Consider the following 26,034-nt stretch of genomic DNA (forward strand, 5'->3'; position numbering starts at 1 on the left):
GGTAGCGGATACTCAGGAGACCATAGGAATGATAATTCTAGATGATAATGAGAAAAGTTAAATCCGACAGACACACGGCTGCGGTTGGCGGGTGAAGGAGCGGTCACTGGGGTTCAGGTCAAGTAGAATTCACAAAAAAAATCTGCATTGAGCTTCAGCGAGCTTTCATTTTGGTTGCTAGGCAAGGAAAGGGTAATTGTGTAGAAAAACACACACACACACATAGGTGAGAGCACTATAAAGAGCCTGAAATACAATTTAATGAGGATTGTCCCACAAAAGACTGATTAAGAAATTATTAAATCTGTGTAAATGAGTGTTGAAGAGCTTGAAATATTTCTACTAATGCATACCAGCTTTATAAAATGACTGTGCCCGCCGGTTAATGAGCTTACAGCACAGTTTGAAGAGCGCAGTTCACACTGGCAGAGAAAAATGTGCAACGCAATGCCATGACAAATGGAAGTGACAAGTAGCAATGGAGGTGAGCATGGGCTGTGATACAGTGATACAACACAAGGAGACGAGAGCAGATTTATGTTCACTCAAACTCTATCTTTCCGCTTCATCTACTACTCCATGAAATCTCTCTTTTACATCCAGCTCTCTCTCGCAGATCAATACCAGCCCTTTCCAGTTTGCCACAGTCCATCGTATTCCATCACAGCGAGCTAAAAATGATCTGATCTCTGCCATCGCACAAAGATCACTGGGCATTTTTCAGAGACCTGTCATCCAGCCACATCTGTTTGGTGTTTACACATTTAGCTTTGCGAAAATGGAGCTACAGGGTCTTCCTGAGGGACTCTGAGGTCAAGGTCACAGGCAGACAAACAAGCATTTTGTATTTGGCTCAATGTTTGCAGGGTTACAAGATGTCCTTTGTGAAAGGTTAAAACTGTCTCTCATTCATTGAATTACCGCAACGTATTATGTTCAATTACATAAGTTTAAAATAACCTCTGTTGTAGTCATCCATCATTTCTCTTTTTTTGTACCTCCATCATTGCCGGTGCTGCCAAAGTTATGTTTGGATCAATATGAGACTCTGGAGGAATTTTCTTTTAGCATACAGTACCTTCAAGGTGCATTACAAGTTTTTTTTTTTTTATGTGTTATGGACATAAAAAAAATGCACCAAAAAGAGAGCATTTGCTGTTGTGGTGCAATTTTTTTCTCCCTCATTATATCTGGCATAAAATGCTATATTCCTTAGGTCGTTTTCAATAAATCAGCCTCCCTCATAACCAAAGTTTTATGTAAAATGTCTACCATTTCACTACTCCCAGGCGCCAATATATCTCAGCACATACACCTCTGGTGATCACAGTATCAATCCACACAGGAAAAAAAAAATTGAGCTGCGTTTTAACGTTATTGTGGATAAATGCTCTTAAAGCTTTCATAGTTCTGCTTATGTTTTTCCTCTTTAACAATGCTTTAACGAGGTGTAGAGAGTCAGGGAATATTAGTCAAAATGAAAGATCTCTCAGAACATACGTCAGTAAAGTCTCGGCATGGCAACTTAACAACTGAGCTGGTCCAGACCGCAGTCGTGCATGAACGAGGTCCACCCTGTAAGGTGGTGTGCATAGTTTTTAACACAGAGGGCCTTGGAGTTACACGATTCACAGTGTTTCTGTGCAGTCATGTATAAGTTTTATGTCTGCAGATTGGAAAACAGATTTTTTGCTATATAAGTCGTCACCTTTATTGATATAGCACTTTATAGATTGTTTTAAAGCAGCTTCACTGTAATAAACAGGAAAATAACAGAATCAACGATGCAAGCTTTATCAAATATGAGACAAATTTAAATTCTGCTGTAAAGCAGGTCTAAAAAGATAATAGTATCATTATTCAGTTCAGTGTAGGTTACAGTTCAATAACTGTGTAAAGTTCATCAGTTGTGTCCAATTTAGCTATATGCAGCTCTACAGAAGACAATAGTGTTGTTATTCAGCTCCATGTTGATTCATTCAGTTCAATAATCAGTGTCGATGTTGCAATATTCATCAATTATTAAACAAATTTGATTCATTATTTAGCTCGAGTCAGTTCAGTGTTGATTCAATTCAGTTCAGTAACAGTGTTGATGTTGCAAAATTCATCAATTATGAAACAAATTCGATTCAGAAGACAATAGTGTCATCTTCCAGCTCATCTCAGGTAAAGTTTTGTTCTCATCCAGTGGTGTCAGTGCAATCAAATTGGTAATATTATTGAATATTAAGTGTCTTTTGAATGCTCTATAAAGAAAGAATATTTATTTCATCGAACACTAAAAGGTTAATATTAACATATCACTGAGGTAAAATACGGAGGGGAAAAAATTCCATGTGATCATTAATTCTGCATTTGCTTTCTGATGCACTTCCAGGAGCTGCTCCTCGAATTTTTAGCATCTGAAGGAGGATGTAAAACCATGCAGAGGGGCTGAACATGTCTGAGAAATTTTTATTTATGATTATTCAGTCAAACGAATTTGAAGGAGGAACAGCTTGGTGCTTGTATATCACACGAATCGTGAAAGTGGAGAGTTAAACTGAGATATGGCATGAACATTCGCAGAACATTCCTTAAGGCTCTGCGCCATGTTACGATAACAATCAAAGAGTAGTAACAACTTACTCTCACAATCCTTTTTCATGTCCGCTGCAAGCAAACTATTCATTACCTCCTGCGCAAGAGATGGAGAGAGAGCGAGAGAGGGAGAGAGACAAAGACAAACAGATAGAAAAATACATTAGCGGACTACACCGGGCTCTCATAAGAGTCGGCGGGCATGTTTAGCAGGCGAAAAAAGGTGAATCTTGTTTTCATTACAGGAGAAAATTGAACTGGCAGCTATTGAGCCCCATCAATCATGAATTCCATCATGGGCTGTCAGGGTTGAGTTATCACCCTGAATGGCATTCCCACACGCACAGAGGGCATCGGCTCACACCGGCACCGAAACCCTCATCTGTCTCTTCCTCTCATTCCCCTGCACCCCTACACCCCCAATCGCTGCTTCTTGCTTCTTTGTCTTTTCATTCTATCACAATAATACATAGTTTCTAAAAGTTCACATCCTTATAAAAAAGTACTATGGTTTTGAAATAAAAATCTGCTACTGAAAAATTGTAATGCCATGGGTTTTGGATCTATCTATCTATCTCCAAGTCCAATTACTCAAATGTTTGTTTTAGCAATGGTTGTGTATGTTTTTGTGAATTTCATCACATTTTGTGCTGTAGCTTTTGGCTAAAAGAAAGTGAACACAAGAAATCCTGGGCTGGCCAAAGAGTCATGAAAAAAAAAATGTCCACAAAAATAATATCAGCTAGCATAACAAATGTTAATAATAATAAGAGATGTTTCTTGTTCATCAAATCAGCCTATTAAAATTATGTCTAAAGGATCACGTGACACTGAAGACTGGAATAATGGCTGCTGAAAATTCAGCTTTGGCATCCCAGGAATAAATTGCATTTTAGAGTATTAAAAAAGAAAACTGTTTTAAACTGTAATAATATTTCACAATTTTACTGTTTTTGCTGTATTTTTGATCGACTAAACGCAGCATTGGTGAGCATAAGAGACTTCCTTCAAAAACATTACCAAACTTACAATTTTGGGTGGTTTTAACTAAATGGTTGAAGACAGGTTGGGGCAAAGTGTTTTGTGGGTTGCAATATTGTATATTTTTATTAACTAACACAATGCTTTATAGTTTTTATGTTACTTTTCACACTTTTGCTGTTTCTTGAATGTTTTATTTTTCATAATTGTTTTACTGTTTAAAGGTATTTATTTTTTATAATAGGCTGTTAAATGGATGGTTCCATTGTGAGAACTTACCCATATAGTGCGACAACATGACCTGCAATACTAAGGTGTGATTAATTAACTGTATATTTCTCCTGTGCAAATACACAAGGTATCTTTTTGGCTTTCAAAATTAAACCTACTCTGAGAAATATTTAGTGTGTGTGACTTATTTCAAAATACCACTGCATTAGAATCTCATATCATCACTGACCCATGCCATTTCAATCTCATTTAGTATCAAGACTGAGATCAACTTGGACAAAAGTTCATGGAAATTTGACCCAAACAAACAGTGCGACAGGGTGTGATGTACATTGTATACTTAATATGTATATTTTAGAAGTAACTCTTCTTTTGCATTCCATCAAACAGCACAAAAATCATCAAACTGGTCCAAAAGAAAAGAAGCCCCTTAAAGGGGTCATATGACGTTGCTAAAAACAACATTATTTTGTGTATTTGGTGTTATGAAATGTGTTTATGCAGTTTAAGTTTAAAAAAACACATTATTTTCCACATACCGTACATTATTGTTTCTCCTCTATGCCCCGCCTTTCTGAAGCGCGTCGATTTTTACAAAGCTCATCGTTCTGAAAAGCAAGGTGTACGCTGATTGGCCAGCTATCTAGTGCGTTGTGATTGGCCGAATTCCTCAAGCGTGTGACGATATGTAACCGAGACGTTGGACAGTACTGTTGATTGACAGCTAATTCAGATCCAGTCAAACAGTGGGGGATGAAGTTTTCATTGGAGGCAGAACAATAGCTGGCAAGCAGTTCGCAACCCTCGTACCGCTGCGTGGAGGTAGAATTTGGCATAAAACACACGGCTCAGTCCGACGAGGAGCACATTCCCCAACACCCAGATAAATAAACAGCAGCAGTCTATAGACTACAATCTGCTCCATCTTTCTCTCTTATTACTAGCTAACATTGATTTTATTTTTCATTACTCTTTTCTTCCCCACCCGCCCGGCAGAGGCAGGTGGGTGAAAAACGGATACAGACAAAAATATGAAACGGAAATATGGATTTCTCCTTCTCTTTCTCTCTTATATTCTTTCTGCTTTTATCTCTCCCATTTATTCTTATTTTTCCCTCCCCTCTGCTTTTCTCTCTAATTCTCGCTTGGTCACCATCCGTTTGTGCATCTGTGTGTGTAGGTGAGAGGCCCGACAGCCCTCTGAATTGAGTCGTATTGATTCGAGAGGAGACATTTTATTTCGGCGATGCATCAGCCAAGATGCACGGCATCAAAAGAGCTGAGGGGATGCTTTCAAGTCGATGGAGAGGGTGTGCGTGTATGTATTACCGCCTGAGATCAAGGTTCCCGTTCATGTGTGTTTGTGTTTGGGCAGAGAAAAAAGACACATAGTGTGAAGCAGTGGATGGTGAAAAAGAGGACATGTGCTATGGTTTCAAGAGACGGATACAGAAGCAGTGTCCATTGCCAAAATGCGAACGTGCACCATTATGTGCAATCAGTTTAGCTTAGCAGTTAATGTCTGTGGGTGCATCCCGATGTGCAATTCTATATAGTCTGCAAGATGAGGATTAAAGCGACCCAAATCATAGTACACTGAAATTATAGTGCTTCAAAAGCCACTGGAAGGTATACTGTTTTGTAGTGTACATACATATATGCTCTGTGAGGTCAATGTCCCACAATTAGCATTTGCGCAACAGAAGAAAAGCAGTTTGTGATATTTCTTGTTCAGTTGTACAAAAATATCACATTTGTTTAAAAATGTATGAAGCTAAAACTTAATAAATTATCAATTTCAAAATCAGTATAAAAAGCAGGACATGATTTTATGTTTATTTATAAGTTACAAGCGTACAAGTGTACAAGTTATTTGACATGCTATTTTCATTGTACTGTGATTTTAAGAGTAAAATCATTTATTGATTGGACCATGAAATCTATTTTGTCAGGCATCTGGTGACAAGAGTCTCTTTTGAAAGGCATCTGGTGACAAGGGAGTGAAAAATAAGATGATATGGTGATGTCAGCTGAAAAGTAAATTTGTTTCAGAGTCAGAGCAAGTTATGACATTTTGATGATTTATTTATTCTACTGAATAATGTGCCAAATTGTTCACAATAAGACCACGAACAAGGGTGAGTTCTGACTTCTTGTGGCTTTTCAAGGAAAGAATGTGAGCTGAAATATACACCTTGTGCCTCAAAGATGTTGCAGCCATGTACAACGGATCAAAGTAGGCATGTATCAAGAGTGTATCAGCATGTTATCAATTATACACAAAGAAATTGGGAGGGAAAATTGTAATATAAACATGAAAAGATTTTCGGCTTAAGAAGGGCTGGTGTGATCTTCGAACATCCTCATGTAAAATTCTGATTTTAATTTCCAAAAGAGCCCTTTTTCAGCAATGTGCCTGCATGCACAACACTTACACAAGACTTGCGCATGCACATTCACACACACACACACATGCAAACATACATTCTGCATGGCGCCAACAAGGAAGAAATGTCATCATCCTATTAGAAAAAGCCAACTAAAGCGGTGTCCCGTTCACTGGGGTCAGGAACTATTTGACAAAGAGGGGAAGTTTAGCTATTTTACCTCACACAGGTCAACATTACACATCAAATATTACACCCTGTGGACTCATAAAATACAAGCGAGCGCATTTCAAAAGTGCTTCTGACAGACTTTGATTCCTGAATAGATATACTGCTTAAAATGCATTTCCGAGAAACTTTTTGGAAACTTGTTATTTTTTGTTTATATTATTTATTTATTTCCTGTATTGACATATTTCTGACTGAAACAAATTTTAGGCAGGGGATATCAATGGGTTTATCCCTTTTTCCTTAAATAGCCAAAAAAAACACTTAACAGCCATTAAATCATAATTTGCTAACCAGATTTAGAGGGAGGGACTATCTCATCCTACAGAGCATTTGATTGGACAAAAATTTGTGAAGTGCAGGATGAGTCATCAAAAAAAAAAAAGTTTCATAGAAAAGACTGAAAATTTTAAATGTGTATATCTGCTAAAAGTGATTTTTGTTATCATTTAGGAACTCACAAGCATACAGATTAGCCTCAAAGCTAACACACATGGACTAAAAGCCACAAAACACTCATCTCATTTAATTTTATTTGATCTTTAAATGTTTGAAAACTATTTGTTTATATATATATGTATATATAAGTGAGTTATGTTAACATTCAGGAATCTTGTAACTTGTTACAGTGCATAAACTTATTTTAAAATAAATACTATTTGAATATTATCAGAGCATACATTTAAAAAAAAAAAGAAAAGCACTAAAAAATAAAATGCATTAACCACTTAACACAGGGGCCATCTTTCACTTAAAAAGACACAAAAGGCAGCTAGCAGGCAATACGTCAACCAGAATACTCTCCTCGATAAAGATGTGTTACATTGTAACTATAGCAGAGAGGTGGGAAAGGAAAACTTCAGTGAGTGTGGTACCCTCCTCTCCTCTCTTCCTGCTTCAGAAAGCCCTCTCTCCTGCGGTTATGACACTCTCTGCAGCAGAGGGGGGAGGTGGGAGCAGGGTGCTTCCTACTAAGACACTTATTAGATCTGAGAGAACCCAGTCTGACCCAATTTAAAGAGGACGGAGAAAGAGAGAACAAGGGAGGGGTGGATGAAAAGAGAGAATGAAATGAGAAGAAGGCTAAAGAGGCAGAATAGCTCTCATATCTTCACACACACACACACACATGTCTGGTCAGCTATCCTTGTGGGGACTCTCCATAGGCGTAATGGTTTTTATACTGTACAGACCATATATTCTATTGCCCTACACCAACCCTACCCCTAAACCTACCCCTCACAGGAAACTTTCTGCATTTTTAGATTTTCAAAAAAACTTAATTCTGCATGATTTATAAGCTTTTGTACCCGTGGGGACCACAATTTAGGTGGACATGGTTTTGTAGTCAGGTTTAAGTCCCCACCAGGATACAGTATATAAACCAGTACACACACACACACACAACAATCTTTTAGATGATCAAACTGCAAACACACACAGCCTGTTAAAAATATTGTTGACAATGCAAATCAAAAATTGTCCAGACTTGATTACTGTAATTCATGAGGACAAAGTATCAATTTTATATGAGTTAGATTCTGCTACTGTAAACCTACTATCATCTCAAATGACACTCACCATCAATCTGTGGTCACAATTGTATTTGTTTATTTATTTTCCTCACCAAGAGTAAAGATGAAGTCCACAATATCTCAAAAAATATTTGGCCAACAGAAGCGAATTACTTTAAATTGGCGATCAAATGGTGACATCTCGTGGTCAGAGAGGATATTACAACAAGAAAATTGCATGAAAGGTATTATTCTAAATAATAATTTTGGCCCTATAAATATTTTGATTCATCAAGCCGAAGTTGTATCTTATTTTATGGTCAAATGTGTAGATAAGACTTAATCAAATGATGGCAACAATCATCCAGGGTTCAGCCCAAATCACTCTAATGTTACCATTTCACTTTGACTAAAATTTAACCAGAGAAAGATCTGTAAACTTTGTAAGACTAACCTACATGCTGGTGGACTGTGCATATTTGAACGTGATTTGACCTGTGCTTCACTTTGTGTTCTGTCCCGACATTTTGGTTATCATCATCATCATGTCAAAGTCTAAAAAAGGCAAACAAACACACAACACCAAAAATGTGACATCCCATAGTCATCAAACAACCTTGAACATTCATTTTTCCAGTAATGCCTTATAGCCACAGCAAAGCTGGCTTCACTTATTTGAATTGTAAGCAAGAATTTGCTAAATACTTTTCAGCAATAAAATAAAATAAAAATATGATTATTGAAAGACATTATGTAGGACTTTTAAGAAAACATATAAAACTTTCTGCGCATAATAATGTTCACAGTATTAAAACTTTCAAAAAAGTGTTTTAAAAATAGTATAAAAGAGTTGACATAACCAATAGGCTTATTTTACCAGCACATACAATCATGGCAATATGTACAGGCTTTGATTGACCTTCTCTGCTTTGGCCCAGCTTTAGTATCTGTTGCTGTCTGTCATGTGAGTTACAGAATGACAGATTAGTGTAGCTGATCAGATACTGAGCAGCAAAAGGCTTCACTCAGGACTCATATGAGTCATATGAGCTGGAAAACGTGCGCTCTATTAGAAGATAACTCGCACCAGACCCACCCTAAACATCATGAGATCTGGCTAGGACTCTCGTTATCTATGTGGGAAACACGGGATGTGTATTATGGTAATGTTACAGCCATCTCATGTCTTTATTTGGGTCTGGTCAAGTAACAAAAGCCTGGTTTGAGAAACTACTCAATGTAACATTGTTGAAGCAATGTAGTATGATGTCCGAGATGCTACCTGTCAGGTGACTTCGTGTTTACATGCTGATCATTCTTTTTTTTACATTCTTTGTCATCTTTTTTTATGAATCTAAATGATTAACTGATGAATTAATAAAGTTTTCAATATATTTGAGATTTTTAGGAACCAGTATTAAAATTACTACAACATTTCTTTTGAATTATTAGAAAAGTGCTAGCATTAAAAATCGAATTTATGTAATATTTGAAGACTTTTGAAGGTTAAAGGAGGTTAATGTGCAATCTGATGGCTTGGAATGTGCACACGTGAACTGCTCATCCAGCCATTAATTATGCAGCAGTTTCTGATCATCTTATGAAACTATCTTATGATCATCTTATGAAACATCTTATTTCCATTTCTCTGCAGACTCACAGATTTTGACATCAGAATCATAACAGGTTTTTACTGACCAGGTAGGATTGCTTATACAAGAAATTGTATATCATACCAGTTGTTGGTATGAGCATTAAATAAGAAAAAAAGGTATTCTTATTAAATGAAGACATCAGAATATGCATGGGACATTTTACACTTGAAATGATTTATTAATTTGATGCATTATTGTTGTAATTCAAAATCAAAAGTTAAATACATTTATAACAAGAATAAATATTTATAATGTATAATACATTTAGTTGAAAAAAACACTGAAATCAAATAATCAAAGAAATATGGTCAGACAAGGTCAAGCAAGTTTTCTTCATATGGTGTTTTGAGTGACTGACCCTATAGATCAATCTAATTTTAGAATTCTTATCTATGTTAAACAAAGTTCTTCTGCTGACCATTGGTCTCCAGATGTTTCTATGGTTTAATATTAAGATATGAGGACTTGAATTTATAGTTAAAGGCAATACATTAAAGATTTCAACAATGTATTTCAAAACAATTTTTTATAAATGACAATAGTATACGACAATTGTTAGAAATAGAATTTAAATGAACTGCACATACTACTGTTATGTTTGATGGTGAACTTTGTTCCCTTTGGCAATAGATGGGTTGGAATAATGTGCCGCACAGTTAATCACAGACCTATTTTTTCCAGCACAAGTTTAGGCACATTGCTACAAGAGTAGTTATGTAAGTTCTAATGAATTACAAGGTGCTGCACATCAAACTTTAATTTTATTGCAGGTTTCTTGTGACACTACTCATAGCATGAGATGAAAATGACATGAAGCTGATAACATATTTAGTTATTTCACTAATTTAGGATTTAAGACAATTATATTTGCCAGTTGGCTTGAAAGAGACATTTAGTGGTTCCATCCTCTTCATGTTTTATCATCACTTCTCCACTGTCCTTTTAGTAGAAATGCTGAAAGCTCTAAATAAAGTCTAAATAATAATGAAAAATATCAGTACGACTGCCTAATGCAACCTCGCTGAAATCACACCAGTTGCTCATTTCGGTAAAAGGCTGTGATTTTTCCTAATATAAGGTCATTGTTCTTATACTGTATAGCCTTGTGAATATCATAGCCTTATCTATAAAAGAAAGAAGTGGTCATCAGTCAATCATCTAAACAATTTTAACTCTAGAAACGGATCGAAGACCCTGTCTGAAGAACTTTCTCATTGTATTCCATTAGGTTGGCATGCCAAGAGAAATTAGATTGTCCATGCACATGATCTGAACTTGTTCAATTGTAGCTCTAATCTTGAAACCAAGAGGCATGTGCACTTTATTCAGCTATTTAGTAAGGAAACCAGATTTTTGATGCTGTAACTCTTGTCAGCTGATAGACACGGGGTCCTCTGAGGTTTCATTAATTTACATATTACAGTATTCCCTTTCCTTTTGGCCTATGAAGTGCTATAACTTTTTCATGCATTTCTGAATCTGATTTTTCTTTTGACTAGAAATGTCTCACATAGAGATATATCAAATAAATATTGTATGTCCAATAAATATTGTTGAACTGAGCATAATTAGAAGTTATGCAATTTAAGGATTCAAGTGATTTTTTAAGTGATTAATGATTTCTCTGATTTTAATCACACTTTGATAATTTCCTGATAATTCCAGGTTCTCCATGATCATGTCAATCCTAATATTAATACACAAATTACCAACAAAAAAGGTAGCTTTTGTGTCAAACAGATAAAAAAAGGGGCAATCTGTTTAAAAAGTGTCAAAAATCCATTTATGTTCCATCATCTTGATGGGGGGGACATGTCCCTAAATGTCTTCCTTCCTAAACTTGATCAGTAACCAATATTTTTCCGTGTGAGGGAAACCAAGTGCACGTGCAGACCCTTAGTGCATAAACTGAGAGTATCACAATACACCAAAAATAATATGTCTGAACAGCCCGCTATGAATGCCCTCATTCATTCTCAGCTAGAAATATGATTCTGTACTGTTAAACTAATACCATTTATCGTTTCTGGGGCACTATAATAGCAGGCAGAGTTAAATTCACCTTATAAACAAATGTGCAAATATGTATCTTAACCTCTGAAAACGGGCTAAATCAATATTTACGATTTATCAATTGCGTGATCATGAGAAAGGAGCATGATGGGGCGGGGCAAAGAGACGTCACGCCGCGAAAGGACCAATCGCGGCCTCTGTTTTGCGGTTGCTGATTGGCTCGTAAATAGCGACTCCGCTGTCCATCTCAGTCAGCTCTTCAGCTTCTGAATCAGAGACACCACCGACTCAACGCGGATTTAGCTCCACAAAAACGAGCCCCCTGCAACCACAACCTCGATATCAGAGAGCTGTCTGTGTTGTTTAAAGGAAAAGATCGTGATAAATTAAAAACGGACCGGTTAGAGGTAAAAAAGAGGCGTCTGCGCACATCGGCAGCCGTTAGCGGGCTGAGCTAGCCGCATCTCGCCCGTGAGACGTCGGGCTCAACAACTGTGTGCTTTATAATCCTCATCCACATCAATTAAACTGAGAGGTACAGCAGAATCGCAGCGGGTTCGGCGGAGCTGTCCGGCTCTTGCTCGCACTGCAGGCCTGGGTGTGGGTGCGGAGAATGCTAAAGGATGAGTCAGAGGGACACCCTGGTTCATCTGTTTGCTGGAGGGTGAGTTGCGAGCCTGAGACAGACCGATCTATCGCCGCTGTCAACCTGACGCCTCTCTCTTTGACATTTATTCGTTGCAGTTGGGCTTGATTGTTTTTGAAATGTAATATAAGACACATTACTTGTAAAAAAAAAAACAAAAAAAAAAACAGGTTGACCGTTATAAAAGGTCAGGTAGATGCTCATTCAGCATTGCTGTACAAAATCTAGCTAGCTTCTGTCAGCATGTCTCCATGCTACAGATGATCGATGCTTTATTTGTGAATGCAAGGTCATGCAACAGATTCAGCATCTCCTCTGGTGTTGCCACAGAATCCTCTGGAAGTCTCTAGACATGGCCGTTTTCTGTTATACAGGAAGTGTTGTTGCTTTGCTTTTCATTCATGCTTTTGCCATGCAGATATAACATAAGAGACAGGAACAACTCGAGGCTTCAAGCTGAATGTGAATCTAAAGCAATACCATTTCCTCTAGCAAATCAGAAGCTTTGTTGTAGGACTGTGGTTTCAGCTTGGATGTTTGACAGCAATCTCTACTATAGTAACTTACAGCTATTTTTGACTCCATTCTCATTCCTGCATGTCCCTGGCTGCTCTTTTACATTCTGTGAGGCTCATGCAAGCAACATTTTCTTCTCACTCTTTGAATCAAAGGTTACTGCCTCACAAATTTTCTCAATCAGGAATGTAAAAGATATGAGGGGAGCATATCGCTCTTTGACAAGCTTGGATCTCTGAAGATCATTTGATTACTCCGACCCTGCAGGGCGATAAGAGGTCTAACTAGAAGCTTATAATAACAGCAGAATATGTGGGCAAAATCCCATCATGGGATTATATATCCTGACAGTGTGTTTAAAGGGTTTTGTCGCGTATAGTGTTGGTTGGTATGTTTTCAGATTAGTTCATTCATACCTATTGCATGTCAGAATAACTGGTGATGAGTTATAGCTAGGATAACTGTGAGCATAAGGATAACTGTGAGCAGTGAATTCATCTGCCACTGGAAAGAACTGTGTGATAAACAAATCGATTGTTCTGTGATATAGATAATCACTCAGCAGTGGAAATGAGATTCCCTCGTCAGTGCACAGCAATAATATTTTTTAGAAACTTGTGACAGAGTTAAAAATAACACCTAACTATGCAACTGTTACTGTAAATTGTTAGTTGACAAATATCATTGACTTAAAAAATTAAAAATAATATTTTATGGTTGTTGTTTTTTTTTTACATTTAGGGAAAGCATAGCCTATATAAGTGCTGTAATTGGACACTTTTTTATGTTATCAGGCGATATTGGCTATTTATTATCCAATGCTGAATGATAAATAGTGATAAATTAGTGATAGAATATGACAAAAATGTTACGCTCCATCGCTAATTCAAACACTATGTTTTTCATATAATTTCAGCCTTTTTTCTATGGCACATTATTAGGGATGCACCGATATGAAAATTTTGGCCGATACCAATAACCGATAATTCTTTATTTTTTAAAGCCGATAACCGATATGTTGGCCGATAAATCTATATCCAAATTTGTATATACTATACATTTACTTGTAGCATACAAACAGTTATTTTAGTTTTTGACAAAGTAGTTTAGGTTCATAGTAGTGATGCTCATACTAGTATCTGCTCTTGGCCATTATATCGGGCTATAAGAATTTGAAAGTCAGTGCATTCCTAATGTGAACATTAAAACCAAAATGTACAATTAATTTTTGTATTGAATATTGCAGTGTTGTTTATTATAAATTACTTATTTGTGCACAATATATTTTTTAATTCATCACAAAGATAATCAGAACCTCTGTTTCATGCTGACTTTTAATTTTGTGATTGTAGGTCTTGTCCAGGCCAAACCTTTGACTTGATGCATGCTGGGCCCACTTGTACATGTACCTGAACAAATACATGTTAAACTTGACCCACATACAGATGTTAGTCAAGTCTAATCACTGTGGATGTCAGCAGAAGGTAAAATGCTCTGACACCTAAAATGCAACACACTTTTATGTCAGCAGCTTCATGCCAGAAGACGTTTTTGATCCTGTAGTGTTTTTTGACAACAGCAAAATGCATAAAATGTCAGAATATGTAAAAGTAGTTATGTATAATGGTCTGTACATTTAAAAAAATTTATGAATCGGTTCAATGATTAATTTGCATCATCTCTCCAAAATGGCTGTTTTCATCTATTAAAATATTAAAAAGTTCATAAGTTTGGGGTCAGTAAGCAAAGACACATTAAATTGCTCAAACATGACAAAAAAAAAACATTTACAATGTTAGATTTTAATTTCAATTAATTACTGTTCTTTTAAACTTTCTATTCAATGTATTACAGATAAAAATGTATCGCAGTTTCTGCAAAAAACATTAAGCAGAACAACTGTTTTCAACATTGATAATATATTAGAATGATTTTTGACACTTAAGACTGGAGTAATGGCTGCTGAAATTATTATTATTTATTTTTTTGCCATCACAGAAATAAAATGTTAAAATATGTACAATTTAGAAAAAAATTGTGTGGAAATCATGCTTGATTATTTTTGACTTCTGTATTTTCTTGCATTAGCCTAATAATTTTTTAATAGTTTAAAAAGGTGATTTTTTTTTTCAAATTAACTAGTTTTTCATTACAATTTATATTGTGTAAATAAAAGTGGATTCTAATATTTACACTCTGTCTCTAGCTGTGGTGGCACTGTTGGTGCAATTCTGACATGTCCGTTGGAGGTGGTGAAGACGAGGCTGCAGTCTTCTTCGGTGACTCTTTACATCTCTGAGGTTCAGCTCAGCACTGTGAACGGGGCCAGTGTGGCCCGCATGTCCCCACCGGGGCCTCTGCACTGTCTCAAGTGAGTACTTCAAAACCCAACCTCACAAAACCTGGTTTTTATGCTCCAGGGCATTTGAACCAGTGTTAAGATGTTTCAAAAACAACACATGAAAACTAGCAAAAACACTAGAAATCTCTTGTTTAAAGAATCTTGATGATCAACAGTATTCTAGACTTTGAATTTGCAATCAAAGCTGTTCTCTGTTCAGTCTCTCTATGGGTCTCTCTTGCTGACGGTAAATGACAACCATCTGTAGTGACCATAGAGGCAAGAGTGTCAGAACTAGGGATGGGCATTCCATGCAAAAATAATAATCGAAAATCGCACCCCTCCCCCGCAAGCACGCACAAACACCCATAAACAGAGAGAGATGGAGAGAGATGGGATTCACGCATTCAATCTGTATGATAAACTGTTTAATTCAGAAGATAGGCTACCTTAACTCAAGCCATATAATGATTGTAACATGCTGAAACATTAATATAATAAACATAACTGAATGACGGTACTTATTAACATAACAGTCCGTTGATTAGCATAAATCAACTGCTCATAAGGGCATTTCCATTTAAAAAAAATGTAATCCCTAAAGGGAATAGATATGAGATGGGAGGAAACATATACTTCAATATCTTCTATTGCAATTATATCGTTGTGTAATTATACTGTATATAAACTGCGGGCATCAGGGAGCCGTTATTAATATGCGGGGCATTGAAATCGCTTATGAACGCGCGCTTGTTTATTTACTTTCACTTTCGAGATTCGCGATCACAAACGGAGCAGCACTCGGCAGTACTTACCACACATTTTACAAGATTAGATGTTTGTCAGTGGTGCTCAGGATCTGCAAATCATTCGCCATCATCCTATAAGTCATCTCTCCTTACTCTGTTTATGTGGTAAGTGAAATGTTATGTACTGTAATGTAACAGGCTACCGTTAGCAAGCGGCTAACCATGTCCCTTTAGTGGCTCCGTAGAACGTGTTATTTTCTGCGCCTTTCTGAATACGGATTCAGCACACACCTAACCCAGTCGGGGGTGTTTGTGGTCCGCACAGAGCTCTTATTTGACATCGTCCCAAGTTGCTGTAACCATTATATGCTACGGAAGTCTTTTTTTATGCCACGCAAGTGTACAGTGTGCGCATGAGACAATGTGTTCTTCTGTTGTCTTTGACAGCTTTAGGTGCGTTATTGGCAGCGCCACATGAACCATCGCATCAGCACGGAAAACATGGGGACATTTTTTAAGACAATAATCGCACAACCCATTCGATATTCTATAATTAAATCAACTAATCGAATATTTGAAAATCATGACCCATCCCTAGTCAGAACAATGAGAGAAAGATGGCTAATGTTCTGAATGCCAGCAGCATACCTGCATCTGCCCATGTTCTGCTAAAATGTTTGCTGGGCCTATGATGAAGGGCAGTTGAAATGTTTTTAGATCAACAATGACAATGTTTTGAGCCAGTAGATGACACTGTCACTTGCCCAGTCATCACTACCTCGTATATTAATTCAACATTTGGATGTGTTTTTATGCCTTGTAAACCCTAAACATTTGGATTAGGTGAGAGTTTAACGTAGACAAGTTTTTCTTTATGCATTTCCTAGAATCTTTTACTAGCATAAGTTTTTTTTAAATATATATCTGTCATGGAGTTACATTATAGAAATATTACAAATTGAAAACCTAATAATTTGTGTATAACTTGTCTAAAGAAAATGTTATACTGAATAATATAAAAATGTATTTCTTGCTAATGCAAAGTATAAAATTATGTTGCTAAGAATTCTGTAAAAAACTTTGTACAGTCTTTCACATTGACCTGTGGTCATGAATTAAATGGATAAAGATGTTATACACTAAATTCAAATGTTTTATGGTCCGAAATTGGCCTATTTCTATTATTTGGCCCCATGAGACTAGTCTAGCCGAGAGAGTACACTTAAGAGTGCTCTGCAAGTCACATTTGGTGGTTGCAGTGCTATGGTTTCTGGGTGTAGCCTTGCTGTCTTCTCCAGGATTGGATTAACTTTTTTGGCCTCCGGCAAGCAGTGATATTCATGCCTATTGTATTATTCCAGAATCAGAAAAAAAAGATTGAAAAGTAGGTCAGGAGAAAATTTGTTAAAGATGCAGTGTTTTTTTTTTTTTCAAACCAACTTCTGAAAGAGAAATTCTAGAAGAGTCTGAACATGTCTGTTTCTGAAGGCAAAACATTAACTTTCACCTATTTTGTATAATGCTGGTCAGCACAAGTCCCTCCTTCAGAAAATTTTTTTTGTAAAATCTGTGCCATTAAGTTTTATCACCACACCGCCGTGATGTTATGCAAAACATTTTGTTTTACGTGGAAATTGGAACGCCAGTGAAGCCTAGGCTACATAATAAATAATAATTTGCCATTCAAATACATCGTGAATACGAAAATATTTGATTTTGTGTGGAATGAGAGACCCAACGTTGGTTTCAGTGCGATCACAAACGGAGCAGCACTCGGCAGTACTTACCACACATTTTACAAGATTAGATGTTTGTCAGTGGTGCTCAGGATCTGCAAATCATTCGCCATCATCCTATAAGTCATCTCTCCTTACTCTGTTTATGTGGTAAGTGAAATGTTATGTACTGTAATGTAACAGGCTACCGTTAGCAAGCGGCTAACCATGTCCCTTTAGTGGCTCCGTAGAACGTGTTATTTTCTGCGCCTTTCTGAATACGGATTCAGCACACACCTAACCCAGTCGGGGGTGTTTGTGGTCCGCACAGAGCTCTTATTTGACATCGTCCTTAGACGTGACTTAAGTTTTTTCCCCCTAAAAAACAATTTTTTTATATGCGTAGCTGTATGTATCTCAACCATACAGCAAACCTTTTTAAATATTTTGATAAATTACTGAAAAAATAAATCATTAAATTACTTTTTAAACCATTTAACTGATTGTATTAATTGGTCAAAATTCTTACTGTCGGTTAAACGGTTAAAATGAACATCCCTAATTCAAAATCTATTTCCCTATGGGGAAAATAAAAAGGGTTTTTACTTCTGGAACCTTACTGTAGCGCACTATTACCTACGTACGTTTTTGACTCATGAGATGTTTTCACTTCGCCATGGAATAATAAATGGTTGTTTTTGGATATGTGTTCCTCACTGTTTCCTTTTGGGATTTGCTGTATTTCCTCACTGCAATCGAGATGGAAAATAAAAAATACTGTTTTCCCCCCTCAAACTGTTACATAAGGGCCCGTTGGTCATGTCTCATTGCTCTAATCTCAGTGTATCATCACCAGGGGATCATGTCACTGTCTTATTGTGGACTAAACTGGCTATGGGCCCTCTGTCACACTGCTCACTTTGTTAACTTACTCTTAGGGCTGCACGATTAATCGAATGTGATTGTCATGCGCATCTTGTCAGTAAAGCCGGTTCTGTAATCAGTAGTAAATCTCCATCACATGCTTTCAGATGGAGCGGCATTTACTCCACAGAGCCGTAGTTAACTGACAAGCTACGTAAAATCATGTTCATAATCGCAGATAATATAATCATGAAATCGAAGAAATCGTTTCGCGATTTATGAAAGCTGTTTGCGTAGCTTCTCAGTGAACTACGGCTCTGTGTAGTAAATGCTGTTTCATCTGAAAGCACGTGAAAATACCACATTTAATAAAATGTTTTTACTCCAAACTCACTTCATAACGTCAGTTGAGTGTTTGAAATAAATCCTTCTGTGAGATGATGTTGCTTCTTACACAGAATAAGGCACACAACATATTTCATAGTATTCTAAGCAGTGATAAAGGTTATGTCGATTAGTATTGCATTATTATATACTTTATTATAATAAACATTATAAGATGACAAACTCCGATAAATCATATTGTCGTAGTCGTGTGTTTATTAGTCACGTTGAATCAATGAAAACAGTTAAATCTTCTGTTTATTCAGCAACCGCTATAGGGATTTCTTCTGCGGGCGTATTTGGAGTTTCAGCGCGAGAGTGCCCTCTCGCCTTCGGATAGAGATTTACTGCTGATCACAGAACCGTGCTTCAGTGAAAGATACGCATGACAATTGCAGCGTCTGCTTAATCGCGATTTATCACCTTTGAGATTTAATTTAGATTAATCATGCAGCCCTACTCACTCTTGACAGTTAAGAGCTTGTAATTCAACTGTAGAGTTGATTCCTAAATCTATAACACTCACTTAATCGGTTCCAAAAACCTAGTGAGCTATGGATGCACAGTGTTTCCCACAGACTTACACTCTATGTGTGGCGGCACTTCCACCGGGGGAAGCAGGCTATATAAAACAGCAGATGGGATTATTGAAAATGCACATTCATTCTCTGCCAACAGGAGGCGCTTTTGGAGCGGCAGAAATAGCGGTTCCCCCAGTAACGGCTGTAATCAAAGTAGCGCTCCGCTCATAAACGCTGCTTCATCAGGCATATTAGGAAAGATTAAATGAAAATGACATTTAAACTTTTCTAAAGACGGTCAGTTCCCTTCAAAGATACATTCATATAAAAACACCCGTGCCGCGTTTTGACTTTGAAATGAGAGCTCATGTTATTCAATTAAGTCAAAGCATTTTAGAAAAACTATTTGTGGCGGTCATTGTTGATATTGTGGCGGGCCGCCACAAATAAATCAATGTATGGGAAACACTGATGCAGCATTTTACAGTAGTAAAACTGTAGGTATTATAAAATAGCTACTGTGTTTAGTAGTGTTTGTGGGACTGTGATCACATTCTCTGCTCTGTATGAGTGTAGCGACTCGTTAACTCCAGTGAATATTCCCTGTCTCCCTTATTAAACAGTTGTGCTTTTTTCATTGACTGCAGTGTGTCATTATACTACAGACTAGCTGCTCTCATGCCCTCATTCACTTGAGCTTTATGTGCATGTCTGTGCAGTTTAATCGCATTTAAATTGGTATGTGAGAGATGGTATTGCAACTAAGCCACTTAATGTCTGAATTTCAGTGTTTGCAGTTTGCACCCTTTTCATGCTGCATGAGGTGTGTGTGTGTGCCTCCATCTGTGCATGCATTTCTCAGCATTCCCATCCTGTTTGTCCTCTGCTGTCACAGCTGGAATGTCTGCCTCGTGACTGTTTGCATTACGTAAAGATTAAATGCACACGTATGTAAAAAAATAAGGCTTGTGCTTATGCTCACATACTGACTGTTAACTATACACTTTAGATCGAAATCCATAATTCCAGTTTTTAGATTAATCCGGTTTGAGATTATTTATGTAAAATCCTCACGTGAAGGTCACGTTATTTCATTCAGATGGCCAAATTAAGCCATGCACCAAAATACAGCATTGTGCTCTCACAGGATTGGCAGATATTTAGACCGTGATCTGATTGGGTGTCAGTCAAATGTGGAAGAATGCTGATTGGTTGTCGCTTTGAAGAGGTGGGAGGAAGCAGGTGTTTATAAGCATCTCATCAGGAAACAGTGAGACCTTAAAATTTACCCTTGTTGTGTGCGTGCAAGAATTATGTAACCTAGATTAAAGCAAAGGGGGGAAAAAAACTCCCTACATTAAATCCTACATTGGATATTTTCATTTGAATAACTTTTTTTCCAAGTGTGTTTCAGCATTTGCCCTAATAAAATAAATCTGGTAGCTAATACAGGACATGTAATATGATGAGCATGACGTACTTTTGCCACATCACACCATTTAGCTTTGTTTTTTGTTTTTGTTAGAAACTGTAATAAGTGGGATAATGTACAGTCAGCCCTAACCCTTCCCAAAAATATATTTTGGGGGTGGGGGGGGTGGGGGGTTGGTTTGAAACATTGTAGCAAGGGAAATAATGTATGGTATTAATGTAAATAACCATAGAAATAATGTTTTTTTTGTTTGTTTTTTTTAGTTTTGTTAGAAACTATGTAGGGAGAGGGATAATGTACATTCAGCCCTAGCCCTACCCAAAAATATTAATGTGAAAACATATCTAAAAAATATTTATTCTCACTTTAAATAAATACAACTTGTTTTTCCTTCTACTTCTGATACATTTGTCAGACATAACAGAACATCAAAACCAATTCATGCTGTTAATTCCTGTTTTGTCCACAGAGCAATTTATTTTGCTGCCTACTCCACAGCCAAAGAGAAGTTGAACAATGTGTTTGATCCTGACTCCACACAGGTTCACATGCTGTCCGCTGGTTTAGCAGGTAGGAGTCCCAGCTACATCTTTCATGTAGATGCATTTTTGACTTAATTTTGCATTGGCTCTTTTTTGTTGTATTTCACAAACTGAACTAAAATGATACTCGCCTCTTAGTGTGCAAAAACCAGAATTTGCATCATTGGGGTGTTATTACCAATGTTTGTCAGTCTTTTTTGTTTTTAGCAATGACAGCCTTATTACAATAAAATTCTTTATCCTAGTGACCATCTAGTACAAATGGGAGAGTTTAGCCATGGTATATTGCGTTACTTTTTCAAGGTATGACAGCATTTAGACCGAAAGCACAATTGAAGACTTTCAGGATAAAAATTCTTTCTTTGAAGCCGATATATTTGAAGTAGGGATGTGCGGGTCTAGTTGACTAGTTGACTAAACGGTACAGCTCCTACTAGTCGACACTGAAGACAATAGTCGATTTTATCATTCATAATTTTAACATTGCATTTAAAACATTTTAAATAACAAGTTAACATAAAACTTTTGAAAAATAATGCATTACTTTAAAAAGTTTATCTGGGCGGAAGCTAAATTTTTACCTCAGACCTCACATGCGTTTTCTTCGTGTCAGTTGTGGCGAGTTCAAAAATGACCATGCGAAAGACGAGAAGGTGTGGGATTATTTTTAATTAGAAGGAAACGGAAAAGTTTTGTATAAACTGTGTACTGTCAAATTGTCTTACAATAACTCTGTTGGAGCGATGCGTAATCATATTCAATACAGGCACGTAGGCGTTAGAGACTGGCCAAAGCCAGCAAATGTCAATCACATCATTCACTACAACCCGCCGGCACTGCGATCCCATCCGCGCCGTCTGTTCCTCTAACGAAGACCCACTTCGGTGGTGGTGGTGCGGGATGTCCAGGCGCTTTCTGAAACTCTTATCGGCTTGCTTTTCGTTATCTCTGCGTGCCTGCGACTTCAGTTCCTGCCGAGCGCATTTTTTCAAGTGCAGGAATTTTATAGTTAATCGCCTCAGGTCCCGTCTTTCACCAGACCACGTGGATAATTTCACTGAACAAATAACGCATGGTCTGAGGAAGTAAAATGGGCATTGTTGCATTGTTTTGTTTTTAAACAATATAGCCTACACAAAGTATGTTTTTAAAAGCCGTTTTAATGCTATTTCTTGATAAACCTTCCTATTGTTTTTGACTTGTTTTAATATGTTAACTAACGTTATATGAAGATTAAGAATTCTGTCAGGCTATTGATTGATTTTCCATTGTTCTGCATTTCCTCAGCTGATTTGAATAAATAAGCTATGCTTTGACCGACGTTGAGTGTATGCTCTTCTTTTATTTCTTTTTAACGACCACTTAAAATGAAATGATGATAACGCGAGGCAAGTGTGCGGCAAGCGTAATTCATTGAGGGATTTGACAGTGTGATTCATAGATTAAATATTTCAAATATAGGCTATTATTTATGCTACACGCACGCACTGAGGTGTTTTTTCTTACCATCTTTTGGGGGTTTCTTGCTTTTAGACTAGTCGACTAGTCGGATACAAAACTTTCGTTTAAACGACAGTCAAATTAGTCATCGCGCACATCCCTAATTTGAAGCTAATCACATTACTTCAACTAAAATAATATTTGTGTTCTCTCTTAGTCTGTCAAACAGTTTGAAAAATGTAATTATTTATTTATAGAAAGTGAATTACACAGAAAGAAAATTGAAAAATATAAATTTAATTAGAAAAATAATAAATAGTCATTTGAGAGCATTTCTAAAACAAATAGGCTAACTTTCAAGCATGTAATATCTGCTTGAAAGCTTGTTAGCAATATTGCAAAAAAAAAGGTCCTTAAAGTTTGGGTTGTGCTTTCCTTTCCCAGTTTCTTTTTTTCCTTTTTTGTTTTCTTCTACCTTTTGAGGACTGGAGGACATAAGTCATTACATGCCAGTGTGCTACTAAACAGTCTGGCTTCACACGCTGTCTGTGCTGTGTGTAGTAGTGGCCGCTAGCAGGGCGCTACGCTAACATGTAGAGTGCCATGCGCGGTGGGCAGCGGTCCTCGTGACTGACACGGGCGGGATCGGGACGCCTCAGGTAGTCACGTCTCTACTCACCGGTATGATCATGATTCTCCTAATGATAATGATTATTAATAATGATAATGATGGTTATTTAAATTAATGTAGCCACTGTAGCTGGCTTGCCGTTTTTTTTTTTTTTTTTACCTCCTTGTGATTACGCAGTTTTGACACATGACCCCCTTGCCAGCCTGTAATCCCCTGTAAAGGTAAATTCAGTGAAAAACTACATGCACTTCTTTTTTTTTTGCATTTAATTTCAATCCTGAATGCTAACCTTGTCATTCGATTGCGCTATATGTAGGCTGTATTATTTTGCGAGACAGGAAGCGCATTCATCGCAGCGTAAACATTCATACCATATTCTGTCTGTGTGCTAAAGATAAGAGAAAGAGGGGCCACACGGCCTGACAAACTCTATCTTGTAGCACACATAGTCTTTACGTTACAAAAGTGGTTAAATATAGGTCCCGAAGGCCTGCAATGGAAAATTGGCATCTGATAAGGGACCGGCTTATGAAATATTCATTACATTCACCGCTCTCTCCTCTCAAAAGCACAGGTGACTTTTTTTCCCTTTCTTAATGGCTGTTTGAATCAGCATCAGGTTACAGTTGCTTCTAGCTCAGTTCCTGCAACCTGATGCATGTCACGTATGGCCCACACGTTGTTCATCACTGTGGTTAGGTTATGACTGAATCATGTAAATCATAAAAGTCACAGCAAGGCCTCTATTAACCACTTCAGACCGTTGAAGAATCAAATGGTGCAATCATACAGAGTAGTCCAAACTCTGCATTGAAAATCAATTTAGTTTGAACCTGAACCTTACATTTTTGAAAAATGTTAATCCAATGATATTAGATATAAGCTATCATTCAAATGTGGGGTTTTTTTCCAATTAATTGTTTTATTCAACAAGGAGGCATTAAATTGTTTAAAAACAGATTTCTGTTTTAACTAAATGCTGTTCTCTTGAACTTTCTATTCAAAGAATTCTGAGAATTCTAAGGTTCAGCATTCTACTGAACCTTATTTTTTGCCTCCATTGAAATGAATGAAATTCATGTTAATTTTTCACTTAACTCAAATTGTTATACTAATAATATAATTTGTAGGGGTGGGACAATATATTGATATGGCGATATATCGTTGTCCTTCTCCATGCGATACGAGAACCGATATCTGGCGCCAAATATCGATATTTTAATTATTACAATAAGGCGCTCTATGTAGATTTCCCTGCTCCCAGCGTCTAAAAATGCGTGGAAATCGCGGCCACGCCATTTTCACCTTCTTTCCAAAGTGCTCTGAGCAACCATGAACCGCGTTCTCTATGAAGATGGGGAAGCACGAGGAACCTCTCCGCTCGATCAGGTGGATTTCCCTCACTAACTATATGAGTGAGAGAGTGCTGCCAGCACGTCCAGTTTTATGTCAACAAAACTGGATGCTCTCCCTCTCTCTCAGATATTGCAAGTGCACGTTATGCAGTGGGCACCGACCGGCAGAAACAAAACCTCGTCAGAGCCGTAATGCGGCACAGTAGTGTGCAGTGTGTGTGCTTGCAGCGTCTCTACATTTGAAGTAATGAACCTGAGCGTGCAAAAGAGGCGATGTGAATGGCTATTTTTTCCCTGCATATCATGTGTGCGGGGCTCCGTTTTTATGATGAGAGGAAAGGAAAGGTTGAGAAAACACTCCAGGTAAATTTTGTAATGTACCAGGTTTTTATATATATATATATATATATATATATATATATATAGGCTATATATAAAGTTGATAAGCAATTATATATGTTGGTTTTAATAAGTCCAAGAATAAAATGATTAATTTGCTTTTCTCTTGAACTTTCTATTCAAAGAATTCTGAGAATTCTAAGGTTCAGCGTTCTACTGAACCTTATTTTTTGCCTCCATTGAAATTAATGAAATTCATGTAAATTTTTCACTTAACTCAAATTGTTATACTAATAATATAATTTGTAGGGGTGGGACAATATATCGATATGGCGATATATCGTTGTCCTTCTCCATGCGATACGAGAACCGATATCTGGCGCCAAATATCGATATTTTAATTATTACAATAAGGCGCTCTATGTAGATTTCCCTGCTCCCAGCGTCTAAAAATGCGTGGAAATCACAGCCACGCCATTTTCACCTTCTTTCCAAAGTGCTCTGAGCAACCATGAACCGCGTTCTCTATGAAGATGGGGAAGCACGAGGAACCTCTCCACTTGGATCGCAGGTGGATTTCCCTCACTAACTATATGAGTGAGAGAGTGCTGCCAGCACGTCCAGTTTTATGTCAACAAAACTGGATGCTCTCCCTCTCTCTCAGATATTGCAAGTGCACGTTATGCAGTGGGCACCGACCGGCAGAAACAAAACCTCGTCAGAGCCGTAATGCGGCACAGTAGTGTGCAGTGTGTGTGCTTGCAGCGTCTCTACATTTGAAGTAATGAACCTGAGCGTGCAAAAGAGGCGATGTGAATGGCTATTTTTTCCCTGCATATCATGTGTGCGGGGCTCCGTTTTTATGATGAGAGGAAAGGAAAGGTTGAGAAAACACTCCAGGTACATTTTGAAATGTACCAGGTTTATATATATATATATATATATATATATATATATAGGCTATATA

The 26,034-nt window shown here is 37.2% G+C and overlaps 1 protein-coding gene across 1 annotated transcript in view; it reads left to right on the top strand.

Annotated features, from left to right (window-relative positions):
* The first annotated feature begins 737 nt into the window (after nucleotides 1–737).
* LOC107561808 (solute carrier family 25 member 36-A) overlaps nucleotides 738–26,034 on the top strand; it is a 32,213-nt gene continuing 6,916 nt past the window's right edge. The window contains exons 1-4 of the mRNA XM_016246302.1: nucleotides 738–747; nucleotides 12,047–12,256; nucleotides 14,961–15,125; nucleotides 21,230–21,330. Of these exons, the coding sequence (XP_016101788.1) occupies nucleotides 12,216–12,256; nucleotides 14,961–15,125; nucleotides 21,230–21,330 (307 nt within the window). The 5' untranslated portion in view covers nucleotides 738–747; nucleotides 12,047–12,215. The remainder of the gene's footprint in view (nucleotides 748–12,046; nucleotides 12,257–14,960; nucleotides 15,126–21,229; nucleotides 21,331–26,034) is intronic.

This window comes from Sinocyclocheilus grahami, unplaced genomic scaffold, assembly GCF_001515645.1.
Source record: "Sinocyclocheilus grahami isolate Dianchi unplaced genomic scaffold, SAMN03320097.WGS_v1.1 scaffold793.1, whole genome shotgun sequence".
Classification (NCBI taxonomy): Eukaryota; Metazoa; Chordata; class Actinopteri; order Cypriniformes; family Cyprinidae; genus Sinocyclocheilus; species Sinocyclocheilus grahami.